The following is a 27,109-nucleotide window of genomic DNA, read 5'->3' on the forward strand; positions in this document are numbered from 1 at the left end:
TGGCTGGCTTCTTAATATGTCCAATACCACAGAGACACCTAGTTCAGTTTACTGATTAATGACATAAAAAACAAATCTTCACACCTTTTACATTACCCTCCTATACTGTGTGTCATACCTCTTGACAAATTCCTGCAGCATATATCTATATGCCCATTCTTTGCTTGCTTTCTGAGGAACATGTTCAAAGAAAGGCACCGTTTCGAATTGTCGAAGTGATGGCAAGTTGCATAATTGTAACACAAGCTTTGACCTCTATTTAAAATGTTTCATTCACTTTAACCAACTTTGGGGGTGTCTATTTGTTTTTATTTCACCTTTGTAAAACCGTCACATAGTTCAATTACTCTCTCATTCCAATTCATTGACATATTCCTTTTAATGCTGCACTCTATTGGAAACTCCCAATACTTCAACTAAGGAGGGCTTAACTTCAAGCCATAGCTCTAGTTACACACTTGCATTACTACAATCCTGAATGAATATATCTTGCAGCTTTTTACCCATGTATGCCTCTGAAATGATGCTGCCCCATTTAGCTTATGAATCAATAAGTATCCAGTCTTATGAGACAAAACTCATCACGACTAATGCTAAGGCCAATGGTAATGGGAGAGGGGATGTTTTAATTACCATTTAGTTTGCTTTAAGGTTGTTGGGCAATGTGGATGCAGTATAGTGTAATTAATAAAGAGATCTTAGCAGTTTTTAGGTCAAAGAGAAAGCTCTACACAGATGCATGAGTAGCACACTTCAATGTAAGGTCTGTTTACAAATTGCCGAAGGACATTTTTACCAACAAAATAATAGACAGAATCAAGAATCAGACAATGGGTGTCCGAATTGCAAAAGCAACCATTTCCAATCTTGTCTTGCAGAATTGGGATAAAGGGAGAAGAATGTTAAGTTGAGAAATGTAACTGTGTGATGGCTGTGACAGAACAGTGGCATAGAAGAAGAGTTGTAGGAGTGGTTCCAAAGTGAAAAAGTTCTAGTTAGGTTCATATAGGAGGCAATCATAGGTTAACCAAGGAAGAAAAACTAAGAGCATGGCCTTTGGCATGGAAGAGACAGGATGAATCCTCGTGTATGTATTAAATGTATGATTGGAATGTAGCAGAGATTTTACACTGAATTTTGGTGAAGAGATCTATAACAGGAGATTAAAAGAGAGGGATTGGAGCTAATATTAAGTGTTTCAGTATTGATAAGGTATTGAGGACCATCAGTCCAAGTTTGGTTCCTATGACATTTCCTGGTTCTTGTGGAGAAGTTACATTTCCGTACTTTAACCCACAGCCATTACAGGTTTCAGACCACAATTGTGTTCCAAAATGACTTGAAATAAAGATAAATGGGGACATGCCCATGTGTAATGTGATTTAATTTAAGGGAGGAAGATTTAAAAGAGAATGATTCCCAATGTCAGTAGTAACTGATAAGACTAAAATTAACTTCTGCTGAGATTGAAGAGTTTCTGTGTTCCTGGGGTGGTGTTCTGTATTCTCATTGAAATAGTTATTAGGGCTTTATGGGAGTGTGTATGAAAGACAATGAGAAGGGGAAGTAATTTGAGGCATATGTTGATGACCATTTTGCCATGGGTTGGTATAATTTGCAGTTGTTTACACCTCACTAAACACAATCCGATTAAGAAGGCCAGAAGGTTAGATAAATTGGTAGTGGTTGAAAGCAAGTTTAGAGGAAAAAGCAAAATACAAAAGTTGTCTAACATATGGGGAAGGCTGCAAGTTTGGTGAAAGTTCATTAAGAATACGGAGAGAAGAACAAGCTTCCTTGGAACGCATATAGATGATGTGAATGCCTTTTGAGTGCCAATTACATTTGTTGAAGACAATATAAGTCTTTAGAGGGGAAAATGTGGTAATTACAAAGGGTTGTTGTTATGAAGGGATGACTGACAGAAGGAGATGCTGTTGAGGGTGAGTAGGGAATCAACAAAGAGTGTGTGTCTCAAAACAAAAAGAGAAAATACATACAAGATGCATGACTAGAGGCACAGTGATTGCTATTAAGACTGTATGTGCTTATGGTATGAGTCCTGTAGTGTGTTGTCTGTGTATATTGTTTTGTTTAGAGTTGGTTTGGGGGAGGTACATATGTGGTGCTTTTAGACGTTTAGGATTCGGATACTGTGACATCATTTTGATATGGTCGAGGCTGAGGTTAAACAGCTGATCATTGAGAATTGATGGTTGAATGGAATGGGACGTCCTATGTGCATGAAAATTTTGCAAATTGAATAAACAATCTTTCAAGATTTCTTTGTTCAGACGCTGACTTTACAAAAGGGATTTTTGTGACCTTACTCTTCTCTGTTTGGGCAGAAAAGAATGCCTCATTGCATATCCTTATTTTGTCTGCAAACTGTGTAGAACAGTGCACTTATAGAAGGTCCACATCTCTTTCAGAATGTTGTACTTCTATTGAATTGATTTGTAATGCGTAGACAACATCGATCACCACAATGCCATAAAATACAGAAAGCACATAGCAGAATTTTACACCCACAGTATCATTATAAAACTGCTGACAATCGATCACAGGAATATTTAAGAACAATTATGAATATATATATACATATAACACTGTTGAAATCAGAGAGGCTACAGTTTTTTTTTTTGTTTTTTTTTTTTTTTTGTTTTTTTTTGTGAAACCGTTTATTACATCCATAAAAAGGTTACAGTTATGGGCCTACAACCGCACGGCCGGCCGCTAGAGCATCACAAATATAGTACATACAGACAGTAAAAGTCTCTCAGCGGTGCACAGTAGAAACACAGGAGTAATCAACGGTGCAGGCCTCACGGCGTCCTGCCACAGAGTACGGTTTCATTTTAAAGACTAACAACGACAACAAAAACCACAACCGCAAGGCAACCCAAGATTCAAGGTGACAACACTTGCTCCATAGTGGGGGATCCAGATTGGCAGGAAAGATCTGAAGAGGGGGATGGGAGGAGATCAAGGACTGGGGGGCCGCGTGCCCGCGGCCAAGCAAGGGGGTCCAGCTAGGGAGACGGAGCAGGCGAGGCAGCCGGCAGCTGTGGCGGCTCACAAATGCCCCCACGGTAGGCGTTCCAGGGGCCCCAGATTTTCACCCACGCCCCAGGCTTACCCCTCGCCACATACACCACCTTTTCACGGAACATACACCAATCCATGTGCTCTTTCCAGGCCGACACCGCAGGGGGCCTCTGGGATCCCCACAATTGAGCAATATCACGTTTCGCTATCATGTATCCCAGAGTCACCCACCGCGTCTGCGGAGCCGAATAGTCATTCGGTTCCCATACATTCAACAAGCACCTCCTCGCTTCAGGCAGCAGCGCTACACGCGTGACCACACGCAGGACCTCATGCACACCACGCCAGAATCGCTCCACCTTCGGGCACTCCCACAGTATATGCATAAAAGTCGCCAACGCACCACAGCCACGCTTACACAGTCCGTCCACGGCAAAACCCATACGTAGAAGCCGTGGCCCCGTCACGTAGACCCGGTGAAGGATCTTGAGCTGGACGAAACGAAGGCGAGCCGGGATGGCCACCTCTTTTGGAGAGGCCACCGCGGACATCCAATCCTCGTCGTCCAGCTCCAGCCCGTCGGCCACCCAAGCCTCGCGTAAACTAGTTAACAGGCACGATCTATCATTAATCAGCTTCTTATATATGAGGGAGATCGTGCTGTCCGGGACATGGCCATCCAGCACTCTGTCCTCCAGGGGGGAAGACTCCGGAATGGATGCAACATCCGGGAAGACGGAGCCCAGCGCATGGCGGACCTGTAGGTACCGAAAGTACTCACTGCCCTGCAGCTGGAACTCCGCCTGCAGCGTCTCAAAAGTTTTGAATCCCCCCCTCGTCCAGAGATCCCCCACTGTGCTGATTCCGATCGTGTCCCACTTCTCGAAGCCCTTTGATGTCCACAGGGAGCCCAGCCTCTCGGAGGCATACAGTGGAGACGCCCGGGTCAAACGGTCCTTCCACCCCATAGCTGCATTAGCCGCGTGCCAAACCCGCACCATGACACGCGTCGGTCCCGTCAGACGGGAGTCGGGCGCGCCAGAGTACAGTGCTCGATTGTAATCGCCACCGGGAAGGAGCATCTTGTCCATCTCGAATGCCGGGTTCAGGGCGGGCCCGTAAAGGCCATGATTAATTGCAGCTAGCTGGGAGGCCCAGTAATACCGTTTAATGTCCGGGAGGGCGACCCCTCCATCGTACCACGAGAGCGTCAGTTTAGCAAGAGCAATACGCGGCCTCCCGTCCCAGAACAGGCGCCGCTGAAGGCCCTCCACCTCACGAAAGTAGCTTGCCGGGACCATGTCCATAGTGTTCTGGAGGGCATAGAGGAAGCGCGGCAAGGACATCATTTTAAACAAGGCCGCTCGACCGAGCGGCGAGAGCGGGAGACGCCGCCAGCGCACCACATCCTCCTTCAAACGCTGGAGAGGGGGCAGCAGATTCCGCTCATAGCGGGCCTCCGGGTCAAGAGTGATATATATACCCAAGTACCGGAAACCCTGGGAGGCAATCTGGATCGGGCAGTCCCGCGGCAGGACCGGAGCCTCCCCGGAAAGTACGTAGACACAGGATTTCGCCCAGTTAATGACTAGGCCTGAGTTGCGACCGAAGGAGCGCAACACATCAACTAGGACGATCAGGGACTTGCGCGGGGAGGCGAGATACAAAAGGATATCGTCCGCGTAGAGGGACACACGGTCCTCGTGCTCGGGGGTCCAGCGGAGACCACGGATGGAAGGGTGCCACCGCAGCCACTCCGCCAGGGGCTCCAGGGCCAGGGCGAACAGAAGAGGAGACAGGGGACAACCCTGTCGCGTGCCCCGTCCCAGCGCGAACGGGGTCGACACACGCCCGTTCACCACTACCTGCGCCATTGGGCCCGAATATAGTAATTTGACCCAGCTGATGAAACCCGGGCCGAACCCAAACTTCGCGAGCATCGCCCAGAGATATGGCCATTCGAGCGTATCAAACGCCATGGTGGCGTCCAAGGACGCCAAGATGGCTGGCTCCCGCACAAATGGAACACGCGCAAGCACGCCGTGCAAGCGCCGTAGATTAAGCGCCGTGTTGCGGTGCGGGATAAAGCCCGATTGGTCTTGGTGGACCAAATCGCCCACCACGCCAACCAACCGGTTAGCCAACACCTTGGCGAGGATTTTGGGCTCCGCGTTCAAAAGCGAAATCGGCCGATAGGATGTGACCCGTTCACGGGGCTTTCCCTCCTTATGGATTACCACAATTGTAGCCAGACGCTGGTCCGGCGGGAGGGAGCCCTGCGAGTGAGCCGCGAGGAACATCGCACGCAGGTGGGGCGCCAGCACATCCGGGCGTAGCTTATATAGCTCAATGGGAATGCCATTGGGGCCCATGGCCTTGCCAGATGAAATCGAGCGAATAGCTGAGGCAATTTCGTCCGAGGTGGGAGGAACGTCCAGCGAGTCTCTGTCTTCCGCCGTAAGGGAGGGGAGTGCAATATCCCGAAGCAGGGCACAGGAGTCCGCCTCCGAACAGGGAGAAACAGGGGAGTAGACTCCGCGGAAATAATCCGCGAAACAGGAGACAATGGCTTCCGGCTCCGTGGCACACGCACCATCCACGCTCTCAATCAAAGGCACCACGCGGCTCGCTCTCTCTCTCTTATCCAACCACGCAATCAATTTACCGGCCTTATCACCCACATCGTACAAGCGCCCCTGCTGCTCTCTACCAAGGCCCCTGGCCGCCTCCGTAACGAGGGCCCGGTAGGCCGCCTGCTTTAACTGCAGAACATGTAACTTGGCGTCCGTTACCCCGTTCCCCATGTCACCCTCCAATTCCGCAATCTCGGCCTCCACCCGGGTCACCTCCTCCCGCTCGCGCCGCCGGGCGTTGGCAATAAAGGAGAGGGCCTCCCCTCTAAGAACCACTTTAAAAGCCTCCCATAGGGAGAGGGCAGATGGGACCGACCCCACATTCTCCTCAAAATAGCGCTGCAAGGATGTGATCAAGTCGGCACGAATGGTGGGGTCGCGCAGATACCAGGCGTTAATCGGGGCCACCCTGCCATCCCCCCTCGGGATGACATCGAAATGCAACAACAATGGGGAGTGGTCTGAAATACCCCGTGCCAGATGGCGCACCTCTCCCACCCTCCCCGCATGGGCCGCTGGGACAAGGATGTAATCAAGCCGCGAGAGACTACCGTGGGCCCCCGAGTGGAAGGTGTATTGTTGCAATACGGGATGCTTTAGGCGCCAACAATCCACCAGGCCCAGTGTATCTAAAAGGCCAGGCAGCCACGCCTGTGCCCGGGGGAGGTCCCTAGGGGGATGGCGATCCATAGATCCAGAAACAACCGCATTAAAGTCCCCTCCCACCACCAAGAGGCCACTCGGAAGTTCCAGAAGGAGGCGCCCCAGGTCCGCAAATGTAGTGGCCTGTAGCCCAGGCGGGACGTACACCGACACAAAACTGAACACTCTACCCTCCATACGTCCCGCCAGAGCTGTGTAACGTCCCCTCTCATCGTGGTGCACCTCATCAATCTCCAGCGGGAGCGAGTTCCTAACCATAATACCCACCCCCCGCGAGCCCGAGGTGAAGCCAGAGTGGGCCGCCAAACGATATCCCCTCCGATTCATTGCATGAAAGGTGTTACCTATAAGGTGCGTCTCTTGCAGAAAGACAACATCTGGTGAAATACGTTTTAAATACTGCAGGACCACACCACGCTTAATCCTATCCCCCAGACCGTTAACATTCCATGACAACACCGTCAAGTCCCTACCCCCCATCATACGTCGAAACAATCGGTCGTCCCCCACCGAGCAGTCTAAAGACAACAAAACAGCTGCAGGATTGCCTTGCGGTACAAACAAACAACACACCCCCCCCACCCCCCGGTCCCAACAAAACTCCCCCCTCCCTGCACCCCTGCATGAGCCCAGACAGCCCCCCCAAAGTGCAGTGTGCCTGTCGCCCCATAGCTAAATACTAACTAGTCCCCCAGAGGAGGAGGGAAGCCCCCAGCAGGCCCCACATGACCTCCATGGGAGGGGAACCTACAGGGGCAGTATGTGGTGAAGGAACAATGTCCCGAGCAAGGCAATACAGTCATCCCTCAATTCTGATCCAGCGGGCCCTCCTCGCCAGCCGCGCTCCCCCCACCCCCCCGGCCCCGGTCCCCAGGCAAGGTGTCCAACCAGTCCCCAGCCGCCTCGGGCCGGTCGAAGAAGTGCGTGCGACCATCCACCTCCACCCGCAGCTTTGCCGGGAAGAGCATTGAGTACTTAAGATTTAGGTCCCTTAAGCGACGTTTGACGCCAATAAAGCTCTGCCGCTGCTTCTGGACCGCCGGGGTAAAGTCTGGGTAGAAGTTTACGTCCATGTTGTCCAACCTGACCGGTCCCTGTTGCCTGGAGGTCTGGAGGATGGCATCTCGGTCCCGAAAATTAAAGATTCGGGCAATAAGGGGCCGTGGCGGGGCACCGGTCTTAGGGCGGCCCCCGGGGACCCGGTGGGCACGTTCCACCGCAAAAAACTTACTCAGCCCCCGGGGCTGGAGGTGGATCAGGATCAAGTCTTCCACGAAGAGGTCCGCCGCCTCCGCCTCACGTCCCTCCGGCACACCAATAATGCGGATATTATTCCTCCGGGCGCGACCCTCGGAATCCTCCAGTCGCCGGTCCATCAGGGCACTCGCCTGGCCAAGCCGGCGCACCTCCTCCTGGAGGGCCACCACGTCAGTCGTGAGGCTCGTAGTGGTGTGGGTCAGGGAGTCGACTCGGTCGTTCGTTTTTGACAAGTCCGCCCTCACAAGTCCCACATCCACCAGGACCGAGTCAATTTTTTGCGACAAGGTGTCAAAACGCTGGTCCACTGAGGCCTTCAGTTCAGCGATGGCGCCCATGACGTCCCGGAGGGTTAGATCCACTGGATGGGCGGGTGCCTCCGTCGGGCCCACCGGGGATGACCGCGCTGTCTCCGGAGAACCCTTTTGGAGCGTGTAGCGGTCCATACTATTGGCCTGGTGCGCCGTACCACGGCGGGTCGTCTTCACCTTCGCCCGGTCGCCATCTTGTTTGGTGGCCATGCTGGCCCTTCCACCGTCGTGCCAAGATCTCCAAACGGGCCGTCACACCAGATCACGGGTGTCAAGGGGGCGACCACAAAGCTGCGGGTCGACCCACCGTCGGCGGGTCAGCTGGGCACCAGGACAAGGCCACACCACCGCACCCCGCTCCGCAGCCCGACCTCGCCGGAGAGCAAGGAGGGCGCAAAAGCGAAAGTGAAAGTGCGGGGCACGCGAGTCGCCCAGCCCCGCTCGCCGCTGTTATTCACCTTGTCCCCGGATCGCGCCACTACTCCAATCCGGGGGGCCGGCGAGGAGAAGGCCGCAACCTTCAGTCGATGTTCCCACCGGTGTTCCGGGTCCGATTCGAGCCCAAAAAACGGGTAATGCCTCCGCTCGGGTTCCCCGACACAGTCCCCTTAACAAGGACAGGATATTTCCAGGATTTATTCAGGAGGTCGCGGAGGTCCTCGGGAGCCTCGCACCTACGCGGCCATCTTGGTTGCGCGCTAGGCTCCTCCTCCGAGGCTACAGTTTTGAATAGGTAGCTGATGTCAGATTTTGACTCCAGCAACATGCCAGAGTTGTTTTATTAGTTTTACAAGCCATTTCATGAGAATGATCTATTTTGGATCCACAGTGGACCAAAAATGCTCATGTGTGCTACTAAGATTGTAACCATGTCTCAGATAATCTAAGTCTTGATGGATTTCCAAATCAGGGAAAATAATTGAATTTTAATCAGCTTTTTCACCTGAGGCCAAACAAAAATATCACTGTATTCAGAGATAAAATCATATTTTGGGAAGTCAAAAATTGTTTGAATTCCTCAATTATGGCCAGTTTAAAACTTGCCAATGAGCACATTGTCAGGCTAAGACAGACAACTGAACAATAAAAAAGCCTCACAAATGCCACAGTTTGTACAAGAAATGTAAGAATTCTGGTACTAAAAAAGAGTTAATGTCTTACAAATTAAGTAAATGCTGACATGTTTTCTCAGTAATATTAGACACTTGTAGATCAATACACAGATCCACGTCAAATCTTACTCCTAAATATGGGAGGGCCCTTTACAAGCAGATTAAAGAATGGGCAACTGAGAAAGCAATTTTTTACCCATGTCAGTACGGCTTCAGATCAAAGATTTGTATGGTGGAGTAGTGTCTCAATCTTAACCTATTGATTGCAAATACATGACAGCACAAACCTCCCCTATATCATTCATGCAACGTACTACAGCGTTCTATAGTATAAACCGTTTGAAACTGTGGTCTACTCTTTTAACCCTTGGCTTGGTTGCAAGACTGGTGCACTTAATAGCCTATTTGCACAGAGACATGAAAGCCAGAATAAGAATAAATACTGAAGGGGCGGTGTCTGAGCAATTGGAATTTTAAGGGGAGTAAGTCAGGGGTTCGTTTTAGCTCGTTTTTTTTATTTTATACATAAATGATCTTCACCCATTTTTTCTTACTACTGCTTCTGATGTGTCCAAGGTTAAGGGCTCCTTCCTTCCCTCGCTGCTGTATGCTGATGATGCAGTTTTAATGGCACTTACCCCAAGTGCCTTACGACAGTTAGTGTACGTATTTGTAAATCTTATGAAATCCCTGGATTTACACACCAATTTTAATAAATCTTAGACCTGTGAGCCGAAGAAATTGAACTTGGAAACACTTTTTATTAAGTTCAAGAAAAGGTTTATTGAAAAGATTATTATGATCATAAAAACAATACTTCATATATGCAGTTATTTGTTAATACATAAATACATGAAGGTGTAATAAAGACCAATAACGATATATAATATCCATTAAAATAGTAAAAGGACAATATAGAAGATATGAATACAAGCAAAGGTTCACAGAAATCGTAAATAACAGTACATGTCAAAAATACACAATTAAAATAAAAATAAAAAAATATATAGATATATATATATATTATAGAAAATGATAAATTAAACATAATTATAAATAAACAATAGGAGGTCAAGGAGGCTTGGTCACTTCTTGTTGTGAGGGAGCAGGTAAAGGAGTTTTCTTCACGGTATCGTCTAGAAATTGTGTGAGTGGGCCCCAAAGGTGAGAACGTTTAGTAGTAAGAGAGATAGGATGAACGAGTGCTGTATCGAGGCGATGATTGTGACATACAGCATACCACCAAGCTAAATAGGACAATTTAGAGGAATCTTTCCAGTTTTTTTATATTTGCTGAAAAGCTACAGCTATTAACAAATCAATAAGTGGTAACTGGGATTGACTTGTTTTCCAGTCCGGTGTTAAACTACCTAGGAAAATGTTTGTAGGGGAGAGTGGAATTGTGGTGTAAAATATAGTGTTGATTTGGTGCCAGACCTGTTTCCAGAATATAAAAACATGTGCACATGTGAAAAGCATATGATGGAGATCAGCGTGAACCTGGGAACATGTCCAGCAAGTGTTGAGATTTGTGTTGTGTATTTTATGTAGGTATGTGGGGGTAAGAAATAATCTGTTGTAAATAAAGAAGAGTGCTTGTGTTGTGCTGGCCGCTGTGGATGATTTCCTAAGTTTCGTCCAAATTCTGTTCCAAAAAGAGATAGGCCAATTTGTTCCCAGATCGGATTCCCATGAGAGTTCCACTTTGGTTTTGTCTCGGATCTCAGGAGGTACCATTAAACGGGAATAAATGGTGGACGCTTTGGGGTTTATGTGCAAAAGGTTATGCCATGGGAAAAGGGGGTGGGAGGGTGAAGAAGGTGAAGATTTGAGTTTAGCATAAGTATCAAGTATTGCTTTCTGCAAGGTCAAAAATGTAGGTTTAAAGGAAGAAGGCAAATGATAAAGAGTTTGTAATTGCGTAAATTGAATGGGTGCGCCCTGATCTAAAAATTGATGAACCCAGAGTATACCTTTATTTCTCCAAGCCTTCCAAAATATAGGTTTCCTATTGAAAAGTATTTGTTTATTGTGCCAAATTGTGGAATTGAGAAAAGTGTCTAAATTATGTACTACTAAGTGGGGTGCAGTGGATAGTAGTTTACAGGATTGCTTAATTATGGGAGAACTTGGAAACACTTACGGTGGGGGAGCCTCTCTAAAATGCATTTGCACTTTCTCATAACATTTACAGATAATGGCTTATGGAGAGAGCAGCTATAAATTATCAAGAGCAGTTAATTTGCTGCTTAGCTTGCCACAGCCAAGGAACGGAGTAGGCCTTCTCCTGCTTCTGCAGAATTTTTAAAATACAGTGTAGACCAATAGCCACATGTGGGGCAGAGGTATGGGGCATTAATCAGTGTAGTTCCATTCAAGTGGAAGAAAACAGGTTTTGCAGAAGAGTATTAGGGGTTCCCATTTCCTCATCTAATGTTATTTCCCATAGTGAATTGAATATCCTGTATATTGAGGATTACATATACGCCCGACCTCCACAATTATGGCTAGCACTTTGGAAGAATACGCAGGCAAGTCTCACTAAGGATATCATTTGAGACTGTCTCGCATGTGAAAAAGGCAAGAGAATTCCATTGCTGGAAACTGTAGAATCTCATCTATGGAAAGTAGGTTACCAACACGTATCTGAAAACCCAGAAGGATCGCCAACTGTTAGTAAAAAGGAGCTTCAAATGGCCCTGTATAAATGTCTCAATGCTGACCGATTGTCAACAGAGGCTTTAAATTCAAGCATAGGAGCATATGTGAATTTAGGAGGGGACAGATTACTGGTGATGTATTTAACAAACCCTTTGGGGTGATGGGAGATATGTTTGTTGTTTAGGTTCAGGGCTGAAACTGTGAAGTATATGCTATGCTTCCCCTTAGTATTTCAGGGAAAATGTGGACTCCAACCCCTGCCCATGTAATGGGAATTTAGGCCAATCACTGCTACACTTTTTATTCTTTTGGGGTTTTTCTTTTATTTACACTAAAATAATCTTACTTCCCCTAATTAAAAGGTTTGCCACCAGTGACTAAAGAGAAGTATACAGGAAGTTGCATCAAATTACTGATGGCAAGAGCATTTTTTCTGTGGGAATGTTCTTAAAAAACTGCAGTTCCGGCACGTATGTTAATGAATACAGACTAGCAGTGGTCTACAGTCGGTGTAAAGTACATGATCATAAATTAAATCATATTATTGTATATAGATTGTTGGTTTTTAATGTTTTTGGGGATTTTAAAATGTATTTTTAAGGACACCTCCGTAGCAGAAAAGAGCAAACTGAATTGTATACGTGAGGGTAGCGTCAGGTTGCTTTAATCATCAACATGGCAGACCATCAAGTAGGTTTTTGTATTTAGCTTTGAAGAGCCTGTGCTGCCCAAATTAAAATTCTCACATTCTGCTATTGGGAACAGGCACTGAAAAATTAGATATTGATTTAAAATGTTACTTTTTTTACTATGTACTTTTATGGTTTCCCCTGTGTAAACCGAATAAAGATAATAAATGAAAAAAACAAATGACTCCTAAATATATTCATTTTTTCTTATATAAGAAGGAGCCATGGATAAAGTGGTAGGCTACATAAAACCTGATGAAAAGTGATTATTACCAAAAAGAAGAATGTCTGTTTTCCCATAGTAAAGCATAAATAATTTATAGCAAGATGTTATCAACTGCCAACAGGCTGCAACAAAATAGAAACCACTGGACCCTTCTTGCAAATTCACTAAGGTTTGTGAGTCCTTTGCTTAATTCTGAAGTCTCAGACCATGGATGGCAATTATACATGCAAGGCAGCTCTTATACATCTTAAGCAGCTGGGGTGAGAGGGCAGAACTCTGGGGGACAACACACATCAGCCACTGAGGTGTGTAGAGCTTCACCTACTGTTGTCGTATTGCGTGGAACTAAAATGTAATTATTGTCTTTCAATTAAACACCCTATCACACCAGTTCAGAGTATAAAAATACCCTAGAACATTATAGAAACCAACTTAAAACAACAACTAAGATAACCAGCTGGTAAATTTCTGCATGACCAATGTAAAGTTAATTGGCCTCCTCCGTTTTAAAGTAGGCATGTATATATTTATGTGGGTATTTTGTTGAGCACAAACACAAGGAAGAGCATTGGGGTGGTCCATGGAGCCAGCTGCTAAGACATTTAAGGAATGGGGAGAGTGCTACTGTAATCAGTTGTGGAGTATGCTATGACTCTGGTGTACTTCTACAAGGTTTGCTTTCCCACCCACAGGTGTCACAGGTGAACTTGGTTCAATGCACCAGCGCTGAATGCGAAAGGCAGAGTTATTGTAGCCCCGCAGAACCCAACCCGATACATTGTTTTTTTTTTTTTTTTTTTTTTTTTTTTGGAAAACCTTTATTTAACAGTATGTGCAGACAAATACGGGCCTACAACCCTCAGGCCGGCCTCGACAAAAAGGGCACATCAGCAAGCCATTATACGATTCAGCAGCATATCAATACAAGCACGAATAGACCAGATTACGTTATACACAATTGTGCCGCCGAGCGCCAGGATGATGAGGTTTAAGTTTTATAAAGTTTTGAAATAAGTCCATAGCGACAGGTCTGGAAGGATCCGAATCAGAGCAATGCAGTTAGGACTATAGTGGGCAACGATCATCAGAAGAGTCAGCAAGCATTATCCGTAAGGTAATCAATCGCACTCAATAAAATCAGGATAGAAAAGAAGCATATCACATGACGATCCCCAAGCACTACCCACAAGTTCCCAATCCTCCCCTCGACCCAAGAAATAAGAAAGGAAAGAACAAACGCGAAAGGTAAAGAGTAGAAAGGAAGAAGAGAAAGAGAGAAAAGAAAGAAAGAAAAAGGAGGCCCATAGAAAAAAAAAAAAAACAACAAGGAAATATACCCCCCACCCTACACGCATGCAGAGGCTACGGCCTACCCCCCCTAGCAGTGTGTCTGTCGCCCCAAAAGAGTACCCGAAATGTAGGAGAAGAGAAAGAGAAGAAAAAGAAGAAGAATGTCACGGTTGATCGGAGGAGGGCCAAGGATCTATTCAATACAAGCAAAATCGTTACCCGCGGTCACCCAACCCCAGGCCCCTACCTAACACCCTGCTACATGTACCTCCAACAGTCACAAGTCCCAGTCCCAGCCATATACGTATCAATGTGCAACAAGAAAAACCCCCTTCCTCAGCCTTGGCCCCTTCGAATCTGCAGTCCAACAGAGTCCAATTGCAGTACAGCCAACCTGGACGGGATGGGCCACCATGGAGTCCGTTGCAGCAATCGAGGGGTAAGAGACAAGTCAAACTGGAGCGAAGCTCGATAGTAAAGGACCACAGAATGCGCCACTGCTATGCGGTGGCTAGCACAACAGGGAGCAGGACGATGCATAAATCCCAGAGTAGCGGCCGACCGATGTACAGGAAGCAAGTCCAGGAGGACGCTCAGAGACGTGGCACCAAAGGACAAAGGAGATGGGCAAAACGGCGGCTGAGGCACAAGCTCCGGCCATACCAAGGGAGCAGGATTGTCAGACTCCTCCAGGGCAGAGCCGAGGAGTACCGCAGCGGGCACTGGGACACGTCCCCCCGTCACCGCCACATACCTCAACTCGAGTGATCCACCGACAGTCGACTGAAGACGTGGCTTAACATGCCGCACTGGAGAGTCATCATGGCCAGCTGAAAAAGTCCGATCAAACCGGTCCTCCAAACCAGTGGCAGAGTCGCGGAAGGCCAACCACAGGTCCTCCAGTGCTGCCAGGATGTCGCGAAGCCCCAGCGGTGGATCAAGGATGGAGGGTGCTGTTGCTTCCGCCATCTTAGGCAAGCAACCATCGAGCGCCCCGGGAAGCAAGCCCCCCTCACCAACCATCGGTATCTGGAAGGTGACAAGCTCTCTGCGGGGCCCCGGTGGTGCAGGAAACGTGGAGGCAGCCGGTCGTGGAAAGGCTTCAAGGACAGGGGAATCTGTGGTGCAGGGAAACCCACCGGCGAGACCAGGGCTTCCGATGCGGAAGATGGCGTCCGCTGCTGTAGGCTGCAACAAAGAAGCGATCCGGGCCCTCTCCCAGCTGGGCCGGGATACAGTGTACGGGAGCTGGATACAATGTTGCGAGCGGGGCGCGCTGGGCAGTCGAGCATGAAAAAGGCTGCTGTGAGAATCCCAGCGCCGCGCTCCAGGTCCGGTGTACCGGCTCCTCCCTCTCCACAGCGGCCGCTGCTATCGTTGTCGCCGCCGGCCGTCCCCACTAAACAATGGCCCGGCTGCGACCGCTTGGAAGGCCGGAATGGAAACCGGGGCCCAACTCCGCCGGGGCAGCTCCGTTTTCGACCGGAGTCAAAGTATCGTGGTCAGGGACGTGGCGCAGGTAAGCGTAGGGCTCGGAGGCGCAGGATTCTTGCCAGGATATCGACGAAGGGCGAAAGGGTCGGCGGAGCCGAAGAGCTAGGCGGCCATCTCGGCTGCAGGCTAGGCTCCTCCCCCGATACATTGTTGAAGTAGAATCATTGCTTATGGGTTACTAACAATCTATGAACAGGGATCTGAGGCACCGTGGTATCCAAAACTAACCTATTTTGCTCGACACATATCATGCATACCGTGTTGACAACAAAAGTTGTGGTTATCAGTGAGATGTGAAAGCAATGTTCCCTGCAGCGTCCTTTCTCCTGGACTCAGCTCTTATGCAATGTAGCATCTTCTTGGTGCAATGACAGCAATCAAGACATTCTCCGTCAGTATCTTGTGCGATAATCTGGGTGAAGGACCTCCTATGACCAGCGGTCAAGGGGCATTTCTTATATATTAAATCTTATAGGAGATTGGAATACCTGACATAAGTTTGGGAATTTCTGATATAGATTATGTGCATCAAGGTGTGTGTTCCAGACATATCCTTATGAACATATAAAGTAAATGAACATCAATTCAGACTACACTATTTCGCTATGTGTCTGTGTTTCTTCTTATTTGATCTTGACATTGTGATAACTAGACATTTGACCCAGACTGATGTCGCATCAGGTGTTATGCCTGTATTATTGTCTGAATGACTTGACATTTTCACAGTTCTTGGAAGGATAAAGGCCGGACAACACTTGCATCAAGGATAGACATGACAATGATTCTGCATAAACTGGAGTATACATGGTGACTCCCATTACCTAAAAATGGTGAATGTTAAACAAGATAGAGTCAGCCTCTGTAAAATGGAGTCGGCCCTTAGGGGCTTTACATCACCCCTAGTTTGTATATCTGAATGTGATGCAATAGCGGCATATTCAATATAGACAGATTTAGGTAACATGTAGGGAAATCCATGCTGTTAAATTACTAGAATATAAAACTATCTAAAACATGATAAAGGTCTAAACACAATATGTAAGACATGAAATAAAAGCAATTAATATATAATATATTCATGAGTAAATAAAAAATGATATATGTGATGAGCGAAGCAAAGCATGAATACTTTTAAGCCTTGCATTGTTAAAGCAATTCATGATTATGTGTAAAATTCTGTGTGTCTAAAGTATGTCCTAAAGATAGAAGTGTGTTTGTGATGAAACATACCAATGATGATAAAAAAAATAGGCCAGATTAAAAATTTGCAGCATAAAAAAGGGAAAGCAAACATTTTTTTAAAGAGTCTCTTCGAAAACCCTTCTCCCAGTTCTTAGTACAGTTTCTGTGACACTTAAGCTGGCTGCATGTCTCTGGGTGACTCAGATGTTGATTTTAATATATCAAGGGAAAATGGGATCACCCTTAAATAGGCCACAACCAATAAAGAAATAAATATTCCCATGGTTGTCGCACATAGATACAATGAAATTATGACCTGTTTAGAATTGGACAGTGACCCAACTATGGTTCTGTATGCTTTTGAATGAATCTCAGGAGAGGTGAATAATAACCTAACTAAAAATGGTCCATTTGCCAACTCTGCAACCATTAGATGGTTTGACCAATCCTGTAACAGGTCTTTATCAAATTTACATAAGGCGCTTAGGTCTATCCCAAGGGACACAGATCAAATCAAGTTCCTACGCCCTCAGTATAAAGAGGCCAGGAAGACCATAATAAAAACGCTGAAGGAGGAAGCATGGGAACAACTCCACCAGGTGGCCCTCACAAATATTTCTAGGGATTTTTGGATGGTAATTAACGCTCTGTTTATAAAAGCACCTAAAGACCAAAATTTTGACTCTCAAGTGGACGAAGATTCATTGGTTTTCCATTTTTCCGCAATAGTTGATCTATCTGGTGAGGGAGGGAATTCACCCCAGAAAGGTAGTACGATTCCTACAAAAGCTGCCCTCCTTTTTAACCATTATGAGGTCAGGGAAGCTCTGATTCAGTGTTACAGCAATAGAGCTCCCAGCCCGGATGTCACCCCGATTGACTTCTCAGATTACCCGTATCTATGGGGCCCGGTACTGACTAATGTCTTCAATGTAGTTGCTACTGCGGGCCTGCCAGATTCTTGGTCGAAATCTATTTTAGTCCCTATCTAAAAAAAGGGCAATAAATCCGAGGCAAAAATTATAGGCCTATTTTACTTTTGGTAGTACCGCCAAACTGATGGGCCGGGTCCTATTGAACAGATTGGAGGAATGGGCCAGCAATAACAATGTCTTGATTCCAGTTCAATATGGTTTTAAAAAGGGGAGAGGTACTCAGGATCAGTGCCTCAACTTAAGTCTGCTTGTAGCCAAGTACACTCAAGCCAAACAAGGCAAATTATACTTCACATTTATAGACCTATCTGCAGCATTTGATTGCATTGCCCATCAAAACTTATGGAGGATAATGAAGGAGATGGGCATTGATGAGATAATTATTTTCTACACTAAGCAGCTATGCTCTACGGCCTCGGCCTGCGGCTGCTATGGGAGGCAGGGAGAGTCCACCAGGTGGCTTCCAATAAACAAGTGGTGCTTCTTCCACTTGCTCAAAACTCAATGGTAGATATGTCTATTCTTTCTTTGTCATTGTTTTCTGTTAAGATTTAAAAATGGCTGTTTCATTTAAAAGTTGCCCAGGCATAAAACCTGACTTGTGTTTGTAATGCCCAGTTTAATTGTATGATAGCTCCTAACTGAGCTTGTCCATTTTGTAATAACCCCAAATCATGTTTTATTAGATTTAAGGTTGAGGACAGAATGTGGTTTAATTTGAAAACCCTTTTAGAAAACATGTTCATTCCACTGTCGATAACTTTAAAGACTGCTTGCAAATTTTATTGATCTATGTGCCTAATTCTTTCTGAAGCATCTTTCTCTGAGCTTTTGTGTAGTTCATTGTAAATGGTGTATATTCCTTTTGCTATTAGTTCCAGCAGTACGTGGTACTATAAGAAAATCTGAAACATATATGTTTTCGTTAATTAGGGAAAATTCTCCTTCACAGCTGAAAGACTTAAATGTTCTAACAATTGTTTGGCAAAGTTTACCTACACTATCTTTAGTGACTGTTATAGGTGTTTGTGTGCTATAACGTGGATCGGGACAATAAGCTTTAGGTCCAGGTGTGTTGGAAAGAAAATGACGCATGCAGGTGCCTGAATCATATGACCATGAGACTAAGGGCCTGATTTAGAGTTTGGCTGACCGGGTTACTCCGTCACAAATGTGACGGATACCCCGTCCTCCATATTACAAGTCCATTATATCCTATGGCACTTATAATTCAGCAGATGGGATATCGGTCATGTTTGTGATGGAATAACTCATCCACAAAACTCTAAATCAGGCCCTGAATCTTCAATAGGTAACTGAATAGAGTTAAAAGTCCAGTTTTGGAAATATTTACAGTAAAGTGAAACTACAAAAATGTGTTGCCCAAACATTCTGACTTAATAGCTTTTTTGTTTCTTATGAAATCCTAGATTGTGGCCAATCTTGAAGCCTGAGTATGTTGTAAAGGAACTCATGAATGGTATACTGACCAACAAGAAGATGATTTTTGCTCCTCCTTCAGTGAGGTTCTTTGTACACATGGAAAGGTGAGTTAATCTTCCCGTACACCAGGGTAGTAGTTTTTTCCCCAGTTATTCCTTTATGAAGTGTGGGCATTGTGGAGCATGGTGTGTGCCTGAGCATACTCCTGTATCTTACATCAAGGCAAATGATTTAATAATGAATAGGGATAAAACAAACATTTTGGTTATGAGGGAAACAAAACCTATAAGTGGTCCATTGGGTATATGTCAGTGGAAGAGGCCTCTTCCTATAGTATTTGGATATGATGTTCACTAATATTTTACAATGGAAAATCCACTTAAATTCTTTAAAAATCAGAACCTGTACACCTGTGGAGTGCTTAAAGATATTTAAGAGAGACTTTGGTGGGCAATTGATAACCACAGTGATCACAGCATACACAGCTGTAGTTCGTCCTCAAATGCTGTAAGGTACAGAAATCATAAGCCTACATTCGCCAACATGACTGGAATAAAATGGAGAACAGATGCCTAAAAAACCTTAATCTATGATACAAGCTATACACAGAAATTGGTTTAACCTCCTGGAATATTATGTCAGCTAATATAACTTTATGATTCTGGCAAAGAATGCAATTGTGTTCAAAAGATAAAGTGTCCTTGCTTTGTATGAAAGAAAAGTGTCAATGTGAACTGCATTGTGCAAGAGACACAAGGTGCTGGCTAAATTAATTGGCCGCTTTGTAAAATGGAAGCCCCCCCATTACTGTGAATACCATCATCCATTTACACACACATCCATTTACCCCTGGCTCAGAGTATGGCAGATGTACAGCCACAGTCCCACACCCTTGCAGCTATGGCCCGCCCGGGTCCCCTACCACTGACAACCCCCAAAACGAGGACCCTAGGCTACAGATCTGGGGCGGCATCAGTGGAGTCATCCTCCAGCCGCTCCACAGCCACCAAGTTTTTCAACAGAGCCCCCCACATTTCCAGGTCCCTGTCTGCCTGTTCATCAGTGTGTGCTATCTGCAACCGTCATTCCTCTGCCACTCCCTATTCACACATGTCGGCCATCCATTTTGTGAGTGGCCTAGGTTGCGTCCAGTGGATGGCAAGGTGCCACTTAGCCAGTACCAACTCCAGTAGTGTGAACCTGTGTTTCATTTTAGCCCCTCTTTTGGCGGTTGGGAGCACTCTCAGCAGGTAAGGCTTGACCGAGGCATCCAACATTATGTGTGTGGCTTCCTGTAGAGCCCGCAGCACTTCCTCCCAGTATCTCTGCAGCCTACAGCACTCCCACATCATATGTAGAAATGCCAGCTCTGATCCACATCTGGGACATGCTGCCGATCTTGATGCACTAATTCTGTGTAATCTTTGCAGTGTTCAGTAGGTTTGAGGTAAATAATAAAAACTGGGTAAGCCTGAACCGTGCATTACTAGCTACTTCCCTGATCTGAGCACATGCCCACATTCATTCTCCCTCCGTAAGTGGCACAGGCAAGTCACACATCAACCTATCCCGGGCCACTGTCATGTCCATCTTGCAGTCTCCCTTCAGGGCTTTATAGATGCAGGATATCAGACCCCTACTGGAGACAGGATCCAGCAGCAGCCACACTGCCTGTGATTCCACCGGCTCTGTAGGGAAATCTGTCCAGACCTCACGAGCCGTGCGGGATGCCTTAGCACATTGCAGAAACTGGCCTGGCTTAGCTGAAGGAAAATCCTGTGCCTTTCCCATCATGAGGAAAGTGCCGTTCAGGTATAGGTCTCCAGCCATTGTGTAGCCCCCTTCAAACCATATCCATCACCATTGTATACGTCGGAAAGGCTGTAGCCACTTAAGGGAAAGTAACCTGGCATAAGGTGCACACGTGTGATGCCTGCTCCCACACCCCTGCCACTTGCCAGACACTAAACGGGCAGTTCCTCTGTACTCTTGCACCCTACATTAGGTACCTTGGAAGGTACGCACTGTCTCTCCATCCCGCCACTAAGTTCTTTTCCTCATTCGGGCCGTTCGTGCACCACTGCGCCGCGTATTGTTACAAACCCCCAAAGTAATACATTTGCTGGTCCAGCAGACCCAGTCTCCTGAGCTCCATGTACAACTTCAGTATCTCCAATTTTACTCTGTTCCTTTTGCCCGCCCACACCAGGTACACCAGGATACTATTCAATTTGGTGAATGTGGATCTCGGGATACTATATAGGGAGCTCTGTAGGAGGTACAGGCATCAACACCATTTTGCTTAAATCCTCCCAGCCCTTCACAGAAGATAGAGGCAGTCACTTTTTAAAAGCGAATAGACGCCTCAGGTTCTTAAGTACCCTACCCATATAAATACGTGGCCACCTGTATTCCCTCATAACAGGACTGATCCCGCTCCCACGCTCAGTCACGGGGAGACCAGCAGGGTCCATACGCACCAACCACGCTACCAGGAACAGCAATATTTTCTTCTTGTTAACCTGTAAGCCAGACACCTCACCAAAATCAGCCATGATCTCCAGCAGCACTCTCACCAATTTCTCTTGGCGAGTGACATAGACCAGTGTGTCATCTGCATATAGCGAGACATCATGGGTGCTACCACCCACCCTGATACGCCACTCAGCCATGTCTCAGCATAGTCTAATCGCCAAAGGCTCCATTGCCAAGCTGAAGAGGAGTGGCAACAAGGGTCACCCCTGTCTCATACCTCTCTTAATGGGTAGGCACTCAGATACTACGTTCCCAGTTCGAACACATGCAACGGCTATGTGTAGGGTAGTAGCACCCAGGACAAAAAAAATGGGCACAGCCCCATCCTCCTCAGCACCTCCCAGAGATATTCCCAGTTGAGCATGTCGAACATTTTTTCAGTATCTAATGCTATCAGTGTAGCCTCCAGGTCTGTGTCCGAGTGTAGTACATGGGACAGTCTCCACAAGTTCATCTGTGTGCCCCTGCCAGGCATAAAACAACACTGATCCTTGTGTAGCAAGTGGGGCACCAATCCCCGCAATCTAGTTGCAAGAACCTTCTTCAGGACCTTATTGTCATTCCCTAACATAGAAAGAGGCCTATTGGAACCAGTGTCTGTTGGGCCCCTACCTGACTTAAAGAACATGACAATCTGGGCCTCCCTCATGGACTGTGGCAGTACCCCAAGCCGCCATGACTCCTGGAGATTCTCCAATAGGCAGGGAATCAATAGTTCAGAGAAAGCTTGACAATATTCCTTGTCTACATCGCGCCATATCCCGAACTGCCTCCTTCAGTTCCTCCACTTAGAACTCTTCCTACAGCCCTCTTCTATGTGCTGCTGCAACCCATCCAGGAGACTTCCAGCATCAGCCAGCCGGTCCGGCGCCACTTCACTGTACACCGCCGCTAGGTGATCCCGCAAGAGAGAGTTATTGCATGTCTGCGTCCCGGCCACGGTTCCGTCCCTGTGTTTCAATGATAGAATCAATAAGAAGGTACAAACTTCCCATATCTCTCACAACTCCCGACTTTATTTTGGCGAAGAGAGTTTATGAAATTTCTGGTGGGATTAAAGCAGGAATTTTTATACTCAGTTTTTGGGCGGAGGTGATGAATAATGAACGCATTTGTGAGTGTGGTTTAAACATAAAAAGCAACAGTGTTCATGTTTTAATAGACTGTCTCTATTTTGTCAACCTCGGACGGCAGCTGATAAGGCATATTTTAATTGAATACGGTGTGAGGACGAGGTTGGAAGCAATAGATTTTTTATAGTACATGCAATTTTCACATGTTGTCTGCTGCCTAGCTTTTGCTAGCTGTAAGTAATTGGAAAAAAGTGGAGGTAAAGAAAATATCCATCCCAGGGAACAGTATTTTGGCCCAAAGGGGGGCGCAGCACAGACCACCAAAAGCTCTATATGTGTGGAAAAGGCCGCTTTATTGAAGACAGGTGCACCTTACAACAAAACATCTCCCTTGGCCTTTGCCGTACAAAACTAAACCTCACTAAATATTTTTCTTCCTACCTTGCCTCCCACCCCCACACCTAAAGTTTCCCCTTTCCCCTTCCTTGCAACAATTTATAACCCTCAACTCGGACATTCCATGCTGTCACATTAACCTTGTAACCTCTTCCTACTTCCTAAGATAACTATCTAACTAAACATTTACTATGCTACCTTCTCCTTACTGCATGCTCCCGGAGTAACTTTTTCCAAACCTAAACTTAACCTGTAAACAATATAAACCCCTACTTACCAAGAAAAACGCCAGCACCTGCTTCAAGCTACACCAATGTACTAAATTCCCCCCTAGCGCACCTGTGTCCAATGTAAAACAGCCTCCTGAAAACAAGAGTGGGGGAAACCCCCCCCCTATAAACAGGGAGGGAGGGCGGGAGAAAAAAACATTCCCACCCATGCACCCAGCTGCCCCAACCGGCAACTGTGACACCTTACTAAAATGGTGACACGGCACCCTAAAGTGGCCGTTTTTAATACCCCCGAGCCCAAGTGTAGCCCAACGAGCCCAATTGGGCTCTGGACTGCACCAAAGGCCCAAACAACCCCGGGGGTGGCAAGCCTCCTGATAGTCGTCCGCCCCCCGAAAGCCCTATTGGGCTAAAGGGGGTCGCAGCACAGACCACAAAAAGCTCTAAATGTGTGGAAAAGGCTGCTATATTGAAGACAGGTGCACTTTACAACAAAAGATTTCCCTTGGCCTTTGCCGTACAAAACTAAACCTCACTAAATATTTTTCTTCCTACCTTGCCTCCCACCCCTAAAGTTTCCCCTTTTTCCCTTCCTTGCAACAATTTATAACCCCCAACTCGGAAATTCCATGCTGTCACATTAACCTTGTAACCTCTTCCTACTTCCTAAGATAACTATCTAACTAAACATTTCCTATGCTACCTTCCCCTTCCTGCCTGCTCCCGGAGTAACGTTTTCCAAACCCAAATTAGCCTGTAAACAATATTAACCACTAGTTACCAAGAAAAACGCCACTCAAAAAAGTCCCTGCCTCTCAAACTTTTTTGACCCCCCAAATAGGGCCTAGGACTTCTTCGGATACCTTCTAATGTCCAATGCTCTGTCTAGTACTTCCTTAATCTGAATGATGTACAACTCCAAAACAAAACGTGACAAGTGCACCCCATCCTCTCTCAAAAAATAAATAGCAGCGTATCTAAGCTCGGGGTGTTCCACTCTCTCGATGCATTCCTTTTCGCAAAACAGTCTCATGTCCCTGTTGATTTTCCTCCTGGCCTTATCTATCACTGCAGCTCTCTCTGCCCTCCTCCAATGCCTTCTCGGGATGAATTCTGACCATATGACATAACATCCGGACCATTGCTGCTTAATATCCAATAAGTCCCTCTTCATCTGCTTCAATAGGGCCAAGCCCTTACACAACACCAAATCGTTCTCATCCAAGTGAATGATCAGAACATCTGGGCAAATGTTACCTCTAACTAGCTTATTTAAAACCGGAAACAACTCAAGCCATCTCATGCCCCGTTTTCCATGTCAAGAACGCTTAAACAAAGCTGTGTCAAGACCGAGACTCAAACCTTTCCTTTTATCGCACTCATGACGCTTGGTCCACTTAACGAAGGAATGACCAACAATCCAAATGGACAACTCAGCGGACGCTGGCCCAGCCACTGCACCTGAAAAGACACATGTGTGAGAAAAAACACTGGAACAATTGTATGCCTCTTCCCCCCCAAATGCTGTAACTGAATGTATCTTTAAAGCAATCTGACTTCCATCCTCCCAAGTGCATGATCCGGTCCCTCCCCCAACCCTGCTTGGCCGCCTCCGTTGTTACCCCTATGCGGAAGGAGTGAGTACCAAAATCACTCGGCAATTCACCTAAGCTCAATAGTGCTCGTCGCATTATCCACAGCATCTGCGCCGCTGTAACCCGGAGGCCTGTGCTCCTACAAAAAACTGCCCCAGAACCCGGCATCCGCCAACTACTCAAAGCCCTTCCCCCAAAGAACAGGACACACCTCTCTGTCATCTGTGGCACACATAACCACCCACCTCCCTGTTCCTCTCTGGTCTGTCTTGGATTGTGTTATCCTCAATGCCACCCTTTCTTCCTTCAATTCTACTTCGTCCCACTGCACTCCCTATATGCCATTCCTACCCAAAAGTTCTGAAACCCAGAAAGTCCCAAAGTACATCCAAGACATTAAAGTGTAAAACAATACAGCCTCCTCCTGGTTCCTGCAGATCTGAGGCACTGCTTGCAGCAAGCCGGACAACAAAACCTTAGACATCGATCTCCTCACCCGTGGCCTAATGCCCCTTTCTCTCACCCAACCCTCTAATATGTGGCTGCCTAACTCCCCAGCTGAAGGAGCGTAGCCCCACCACAATTTCCCCATAAAAGCAATGCCTGACAATTTGCCTGCTATAGTAACCTTCGACAAACCTCTATGTTGCAGTGACAAAATAAACTAGACCACCTCCTCCTCCCTTGCCCATTGTTCGGATCGTCTCTGAGCCCCCCTCCAGAAATTCCCTCCGTGCCTGAGTATATGCCTTCCGCGTCCATGGTGCCAGAGACCCTACCACCAGGTTAAGCATCCTTTGTCTCCTACGAACCACATCCCCGCTGGAACCGGCGTCTTGCCTTCGTCCGCCTCCGTGACTAGCCCATGGAACCTCTCCTACTGTGAACGAGACCAAGCGTCCCTTATGTCTTTGTCCATGCCTGGCACATGTCTGGCTTGAAACAAAATGTTGCGTTTCAGACAGCTAAGGACAAAAACCCTCATCAACTCTAGTACCTGAGAATCCCTTGCTGATTGCCTGTTCACCACCTGAACCACTGACATGTTATCCACTTTAAAAATCACCTTCTTGTGTGCCAAATCCTGTGCCCAAACTGCCATAGCCACCACTAGCGGGAAAAGCTCCAGAAAGGCGATGCTCCTCCCCCCATTCTTCCAGTGTCGAGGCCACTCTTCTGCGCACCATCTCCCACCCCAGTACAGCCCAAAACCGTGAGCCCCTGCCACATCAGAGTATATGGGGACCTCCCACTGCTTTGGAGTCCTCATGGGGATGCCATTAAAATCCTCTAAGAATGTTCACCACATGCATAGGTCTTCCTTCGTCCCTGTGGACAGACGTATGTGATGGTGTGGCATTGTCAAACCCGACAGAGACTTTCCCATCCCCAACCTCCTGCAGAAAGTCTGTTCTGCCCTGACTACCCTACATGCGAAGTTCAGATGTCCTAGCAGTACTTGCACCTCCCTGACTGTCACCTTTTTCTTTGCCAATATGTCATCAATCAAAATCAACATGTGCAGCTTTTTGGGAGGAGGTGTGGCGCTGCGGCCAGGGCGACTGACTCCGGAATCTGGGGATCACGGTTCAATCCCCGGCGCCGGAGGCAGACTAGCCCGGCACCATGTGACTCTGGGCAATGGCTTGCTTAATCTTCCCGACGGCCCCCAGCGCCTAGAGACCCTTACGGGTGATCATTCGCGCTTTACAAATGTGGATTATTATTTGTCATATGGATGCGTGCATCCAGTTCAATGGCAAGAAATGACAACACCGTACTTGGACCTTGTGTCTTCTTTGGTGCCAGGGGCTCACCCAATTGGCCCATGAGCTCTTGAAAACTTGTCAGCTGTTGCTGACAGTCCGTTGAACCAGGCTGGCCCACCAGGAAGAAGTCGTCAAGGTAGTGTGTCACCGTCTCTTTGCCCGTGTGCCAAGTGAAAACCCATTGCAAAAATTAACTGAAATGCTCAAATAAAGCACAGGATATCGAGCAGCCCATTGGCAGAGCCTTGTCCACAAAAATGAGCCCCTCAAACTGTATGCCGAGCAGCTGGTAATCATCAGAGTGTATAGGCATTAAGCGAAAAGCCGACTCAATGTCGGATTTTGCCATCATGACTCCCTTCCTGTCAGTCGCCACTAACTCCCTGGCTACGTCCACTGATGAATAAGAAACTGATGTCAGTTTGTCTGCTATGAAATCGTTAACTGGCGACCCTTCCGGCCAGGCGAGGTGTTGTATCAGCTTGAACTGCCCTGGTTCTTTCTTTGGCAAGATCCCTATGGGAGAAATAATCAGATCCTTGATGGGGGTGGGCTGAAAATGGTCCC

The 27,109-nt window shown here is 46.9% G+C and overlaps 1 protein-coding gene across 2 annotated transcripts in view; it reads left to right on the top strand.

Moving 5' to 3' along the window:
* LOC146866455 (estradiol 17-beta-dehydrogenase 11-like) overlaps positions 1-27,109 on the top strand; it is a 375,182-nt gene that overhangs the window by 309,890 nt on the left and 38,183 nt on the right. For both annotated transcript variants that reach the window (XM_085636531.1, XM_085636532.1), the window contains exon 6: positions 18,932-19,048. In XM_085636531.1, the coding sequence (XP_085492657.1) occupies positions 18,932-19,048 (117 nt within the window). The remainder of the gene's footprint in view (positions 1-18,931; positions 19,049-27,109) is intronic.

This window comes from Triturus cristatus, chromosome 2_1, assembly GCF_964204655.1.
Source record: "Triturus cristatus chromosome 2_1, aTriCri1.1, whole genome shotgun sequence".
In the NCBI taxonomy this organism is placed as follows: domain Eukaryota; kingdom Metazoa; phylum Chordata; class Amphibia; order Caudata; family Salamandridae; genus Triturus; species Triturus cristatus.